The sequence below is a fragment of the Triticum urartu genome, chromosome 7A, assembly GCF_056163025.1.
Source record: "Triticum urartu cultivar PI428250 chromosome 7A, HENAU_Tu73, whole genome shotgun sequence".
NCBI lineage: Eukaryota > Viridiplantae > Streptophyta > Magnoliopsida > Poales > Poaceae > Triticum > Triticum urartu.
In genome coordinates, this window is record NC_141879.1 from 169759108 (window position 1) to 169765570 (window position 6463).

General features: G+C 46.3%; 2 protein-coding genes across 3 annotated transcripts; one reads left to right on the forward strand and one right to left on the reverse strand.

Moving 5' to 3' along the window:
• The first annotated feature begins 851 nt into the window (after positions 1–851).
• Positions 852–2703, forward strand: LOC125521240 (tRNA (guanine-N-7) methyltransferase). Its single transcript, XM_048686302.2, has 3 exons — positions 852–1027; positions 1132–1505; positions 1995–2703. The coding sequence occupies exons 2-3, from the start codon at positions 1179–1181 to the stop codon at positions 2454–2456; spliced, it is 789 nt and encodes a 262-aa protein (XP_048542259.2). The 5' UTR covers positions 852–1027; positions 1132–1178; the 3' UTR covers positions 2457–2703.
• A 162-nt stretch (positions 2704–2865) lies between these two features.
• Positions 2866–5622, reverse strand: EMB506 (Ankyrin repeat family protein). 2 transcript variants are annotated; one of them, XM_048686301.2, is made up of 7 exons: positions 5191–5619; positions 4929–5008; positions 4445–4543; positions 4261–4359; positions 3964–4062; positions 3781–3879; positions 2866–3447 (listed from the first exon to the last, which is right to left on the reverse strand). In XM_048686301.2, exons 1-7 carry the CDS (start codon positions 5531–5533, stop codon positions 3343–3345), a joined length of 924 nt encoding a protein of 307 aa, XP_048542258.2. In that variant the 5' UTR covers positions 5534–5619; the 3' UTR covers positions 2866–3342. The 2 variants fall into 2 exon arrangements, with proteins under 2 accessions (XP_048542258.2, XP_087390987.1); XM_087534861.1 differs by lacking the exon at positions 2866–3447 and having other exon boundaries at positions 3518–3879; positions 5191–5622.
• Positions 5623–6463: the final 841 nt, after the last annotated feature.

A 6463-nucleotide genomic window follows, 5' to 3' on the forward strand; every position in this document is an offset into this window, starting at 1 on the left:
TCAAAACTAGATCCTATGTTGATAGGTTTGACGAACTTTTTTTTCCACGAAAAAACGGACGAAAAAAACTGGGCGAAAAAACCAAAACCGGGAGCATGGTTTTTTTCTCTTTCCAAAAGAGGCATGCCCGTGCATCTCGTGAAATCACGCCCGTGCCTCTCATGAAAGCAAAACCATGACTCTTGTGGAAGAAAAAAAACAGAAAACATGTTTTTTTCGTGTCCGAGAGGCACGGCCGTGTCTCTCGCGAAAGCACAACCGCGTCTCTCGCGGAAGCAAAACCGTGACTCTCGCGAAAGAAAAAAAAACACTTATTTTTCCTTTCTGAGAGGCACGGCCGTGACTCTCGTGAAAGCACAACCGTGCCTCTTGCGGAAGCAAAACCATGACTCTCGCGAAAGAAAAGAAAAACAGAAAACGCGTTTTTTTCGTTTTCAAAAGGCACGACCGTGACTCTCGCGGAAAAAAAATCGTGACTTTTGCGAAAGGGAAAAAATGCGTTTTTTTCATGCAATTTTTTTCAAAACAATTTTTTTTGTTCGAAAAGCTAAGAAAGACCGGAGGAAAATCAAAACGTCGAAAAAACCAAAAAAATAATTTATAAAGCTGAAAACGCGTGCGGAAAAATAAAAAAAAAACAAAATCCGAAGGAAGCGTTTAGAGCGCGACACGTGACGAATGACTGAGAACGCGTCAAGTGACGCTGATCGTTGCGAGGCTCCTGAAGGAACGCTCGTTAACTAGTTGCTTCCCGTTAAGTAAACGTGGCATTGTGGGCCGTGGGCCGTGGGCCGTGCCAGATTTGTTCCCACGCGTCGGCCTGATTTTTCTTCCTTGTCACATGCACGGCGCGGCCCAATCCCCGACCAGACTCGTCGCTCCCTGACCCTTCCCCTCCAGCGCCGAAGCCCTAACACGCAGCTCCGGCGGCTCAGCCCGCAGTCCGCCCCCTCGCACCTTCGTCCCCAGCGCGCGCGCACCCCCACGGACGGCTCACCGGCGAGGCGCAGCCTCCTACGACCCCCCGGTTCGTATCTCCCTCTCTCGACTCCCAATACCACCCTCGTCCAATCGAATCGCGCCCTCGTCGAACCGCGGCTTACAAGGTGTTTGCTGTAATGCCTAACCCAGACGAAGCAGGCGGGGAGCCCGACGCTGCCCCACGCGGCCTTGGCCAGATGACGAGGACCAGCGGCGCGAACGGCGGCGGGCAGCAGGGGTCCGGGAAGCTCCCGCGGAAGCGCTTCTACCGGGCGCGCGCGCACAGCAACCCGCTCAGCGACTCGCACTTCCCGATCCCGATATCGCCCGACGACGTCGACCTCTCGCAGCACTACCCGCGCTACTTCCCGGCCGACAAGGGCGAGCACGGTGATGGGGACGGGGACGCGGAGGCGCCCCGGATCCGCTTCGCTGACGTCGGGTGCGGGTTTGGTGGGCTGCTCGTCGGGCTCTCGCCGCTCTTCCCCGACAAGCTCATGATTGGCATGGAGCTCAGGGACAAGGTAATTTTGATGCTCTTGCTTCAATTTGGCTTTGCTGCCTGGAAGAGTTGATGTTGAAGTGTATAGTCATAGGTAACAAGTAACAACAAGCGATTAAAACTATCATATACTCAGAACTTTTACCAAGTGCTAACTGCAAGGTCATGGACATCGATACATAGTTCATACAAAATGCATGTGCCATCCCTGGTGGAGTGCCTGATATTGCTTTGGGCATATCTCCCTTGATCCAAGTAAGAAAAAAAAGAATGCACATTATGCATTTTATTAGTAGGCCAAATATGTGAATAGTTTATTTGATTTGTTTCTGATAATGGACATGAATTTCTGCTACACAACCATGCTTAATTTGGTATGTGATGGTATAATACCATGGATTTGTACATAGCGAAGAAGTGAAAACTTCCCCTCTTTCAAACTACTTGTTTACTCTAGTTGAGTAGTTCAAGGTTTATGATTGATTGTTTTGTTTGTCAAATTTTGATACAGGTGACTGAGTATGTCAAAGAGAGGGTTCTGGCTTTGAGAGCATCAAATCCAGGACAATATGACAACATATCCGTTGTGCGCACCAATTCAATGAAATACATTCCTAACTACTTTGGAAAGGCTCAGCTCTCCAAAATGTTCTTCCTGTTCCCTGATCCTCACTTCAAGGAGAAGAACCACCGAAGGAGGGTGATTAGCATGCATTTGCTCGATGAATACGCTTACGTGATGGAAGCGGGAGGAACCATATACACTATTACTGATGTAGAGGAGCTTGGTATATGGATGCGCACATGTCTGGAGAAACACCCACTCTTCGAAGCTGTTCCAGAGGAAGAGATAAAAGTCGATCCAGTTGTGAAGCTACTGTCTAGTGCCACCGAAGAAGGCCAGAAGGTCGCGAGGAATGGAGGGCAGACTTTCCAGGCCATCTTCAGGCGCATCTCCTTGCAAGAGGAATAAGCAATTTTGGAAGTTACTAAGCTCTTAGCACCAGTGTACTTTCCTGGACTTCGCTAGATGGATTTGTGCCATTTCTATACATTTGTGTAGCATAATTTCACTATGCAGTAGTCTTACGTAGCTCTGCTATCTTGAATGTTTGGCTCTACTTTACGAAAAATTCTGGAAGATTGCTATGAGTGCACTCTCAAATGATGTGAGTTCTCTGGATTCCCATGTTCTAGTAATTTGCATGTTTGAGAACTAATATTTCTGTTTGGAAATTGGTATCAGGTTGCATTTTGTGAATGTTCGTATTTACGCAAATCTGTAAGTGTTGGATGAAAATTGTTTAAGTTGATTCATACGTTGACAGTACACGACAGCTTTTTATAGCATGACAATAATGATGAAAAATTAGGTTCCCATATGAAAAAGGAAAATGACTCTTCTGAATTCTACAGTTTGAAGAAAATACAATCACAACTTCATAATGTTGCAATCATGTAGTACTAACTGGTAACACCAACTCGTCTCTGAATGTTGTTAATCCAGTTACATGATATACCCTGTTCAAGTAGTTTGATTTCCTGTATGCCCACTGCTTATCCCAAGGCATGATGTACAGACTACACAACATGTCCATAAGAACAACTGCAGAGCAAATTTTCCAAGTTCCAAGCTGCATGGAGTCCTCAAATAGGAGAATTTCATCTAGCGCTGACTATTTCATCCTTGTCAGGCTACATGTTTCTGGTTCCATCTACATAAGCTTCTAGAATCCGGATGCAAAGGAGCGATCAACAGTCCATGAACAATCGGAATAATCACCTAAAGACAGAGTTCCCATGTTCTACTAACTTTCTAACATTTGATCTTTGTCTCGAACTTTTGTCAGAACAGAACCTCACACACCTCTGTTGGCTGGAACAAGTTTGAGAAGCTTTGCCAGATCATATGAGTTGAAATCCCTTCCGAAACATAAGCTCAGGTCCAATGGAGTCTTCCCACCCTGTAATGTGTAAACATAAATCCAAACAACTTGTGAGTTCAGAGTTCAGGCATCATCTTTTGGTCCTCAGGTAACATAACGCATCAACCCATGTAGTTTAGACAGTAGCTCATGAGTTCAGAGTAAAAAGCAAGATATGCATAGCAGGAATAGTGGTCTAGATAGAACGTCAAGCTTCAAGAAGTTGTAAAGTGGATATGAACATTTCTCAAGGCGACCGTCGAAATTTTGTGACGCAACATACAATGGTATGAAAATGTACACGAAATAGGACCTGAGCGCATAAGAAGCAAAGATCATAGATCCAAAAACATTAAACCAAAAGGGCCATACATTGGTTCTTCTTGTCTGATCAGCACCATTGACAAGCAATATCTTTGTTATATCTCGATTTCTACTCTGTACCGCTAAATGCAGTGGTGTCCAGCCATCCTGCATGACATGAGAAATATGAGAAAATAACTTAATGTCTCAGAATGGTTGAGCTGGTAAAAGAAGTGTGCCCTTTCAACTTACAACATCAGCAACGTTAACATCAACCCTGTACTTAATCAGCAGCTTCACGGTTTGCAGGGCACCAACTTGAACTGCATAATGTAATGGTGTGGCTCCATCCTGCAAATGGGGCAGACCAAATTCAAGGGCCAATGTATAGAAATAGTCTTAAACTTCAAGATGCGAACTGCATTGTTGCTAGTGAGGAACCAAATCCATCTGACAAGTGTAAATGCCACTATCCAAGTTCAGTTAGTATCTTCCACTTTATTATGGGACTAGAGAAATATAAATCATAAAAAGGATATTGCCGGTTACCCTATCTGTGACATGAGGATTTGCTCCTTTTCTTAGGAGATGGCTAATGACAGCCTCCTTTTTGCCTATTATCGCCTTGTGAAGAGGAGTGAAACCATCCTGTATCAACAACACCACCAATATTAGCACTACTATCCTAGATGGCGTTTTGGACAGGCATCACAACGAGTTAAGCAGGACCTACTTTATCAACTAAATCGATATCAACACCATTGTCGAGCAGCTTGTCCATCAGAGGTATCTGCAGCGCCAATGCGTATGTATGAAGCGGATGCCATTTTGGCTGCACCAAGCAATGCAATTTCAGAGGTTAGAATCAACATCCAACATTCCGACAGTTCACGCATCTACATTACTCATTACTCAGATGTCAAAAATAGGTATGTTTATAAGTTAGAAAGATCATCCTTCCAGTCCATGCGTCATCCAATGTGATGCACACAGCCAAACGAGGCATGATGTCGAAATCAGCTTACAAAATGGTAACAGATGTCACGCTGGGCTAGCGTCGGTGAAGAAACCAGTCATCGCCAACTCACTGCATTTTACTTTTACAACTAGCATATAACCACCTAAAGTCCCAAACAGCACTAAACCTGATAAAGAACAACTCTCCAAGACAGTGGGGAACACTCAAAATGGTATGAAGACAGTGAAACACACTTAACTGATGAAATTTTGGTGACATCAGCAGTCTCATTCTGATCCAAGATAGCCTCTTCTTCTGGCGTTAAGAGAAGCTGGATTTCTAGACAAACAGAATAGCAGCACAATAAGGTGTACAATTCAAAAAACAGTAACAGCAAAAATACTGAAATGAGAATTGAGAGGCATAAACAGCACACTCTTTTTCAGAGTGCAAACTGGGAGACCAGAAGCACATAAAGAAAATTCGGAGGAGTAAATTTCGCTCGGAGACCCAATCGATACCTCTCCGGAGCTCCTGCTCTTGACGCTCCTGCTGCCGCGTTGCAACGAGCCTGGAGAGCGGGAAGGGGGAAGGGAAAGGAGAGCTTCTTTGTCCGGTCGCTTGCTTTCCCTCATCCTCGTAGTCGCTCCCGGAGCCGTCGTCTGGTTCCTCCCAGAAGGCGTCGCCGCCGCGAGGGAGGGCGCGTGCCGGGGAACGGAAGCCAATTGAGAGCGGCGGCGGAAGAAAGGGAGACGGACGGTAGCGAGGTAGTGCAGCGCGGTGGGAGGCGGGGAGTGGAGAGGCATGGAGAAGAGCGGCGGCGGAGGAGGAGGAGGAGGGGGCCGTGGCCGCCCATGGGAGCATCTCTCGCCCGACGCCTCTTATCGCAGAAGGGCTGAGCCGAAGGATGCTTCTCCCTGTAGTGTCTTCACTAGGATTTGACTGTCAGCCCCCGTTCCAATCCGTTTGAGTCGAAACGGACAGAAATCCAAAACCGAATTTGGACCGAATTTGCGTCTGTGCGCGACGCCTGTTGGGGTTACTTACCACGAATAGGGTCACCAGACGTACTTCTTCCGGTTCATTTTAATCTGAATATAAGTTTTGTCCAAAGTTAAAGTACCTTGACCAAATTTATAGAAAAAATTATCAATATCCACAATGCAAAATCAATATTGTTAGATTTATTATGAAATGCAGTTTCATATATTTGATATCAAAATATGTATATGACAACTGTGTGGCAGATTGCAAAATTACCACACGACCTCAGGGTGCTTCGATCAGGATCGGGCGACTGCTCGTGATATGCGCGGGGCAGTTGCTCGACTGCGGGCGTGAGTGGCCTGGGCGTTGACCCGCGGGACTAATTTCGCTTCGCCATTGTGGTCCTTTTCGTCCTCCACCTCGTCGACGGGAAGCTCCGCTGTGACGTCCGTCGTCCTCCTGCGCAACAGCCTGTCCACAGGACCTTGGGACTGACCACGCCTGTCGGTGTCAAAACCGGCGGATCTTGGGTAGGGGGTCCCGAACTGTGCGTCTAAAGTCAATGGTAACAGAAGACAGGGGACATGATGTTTACCCAGGTTCGGGCCCTCTTTATGGAGGTAATACCCTACTTCCTGCTTGATTGTTCTTGATGATATGAGTATTACAATAGTAGATCTACCACGAGATCAGAGAGGCTAAACCCTAGAAGCTAGCATATGGTATGATTGTCTGTTGTCCTACGGACTAAAACCCTCCGGTTTATATAGACATCGGAGGAGGCTAGGGTTACATAAGGTCGATTAC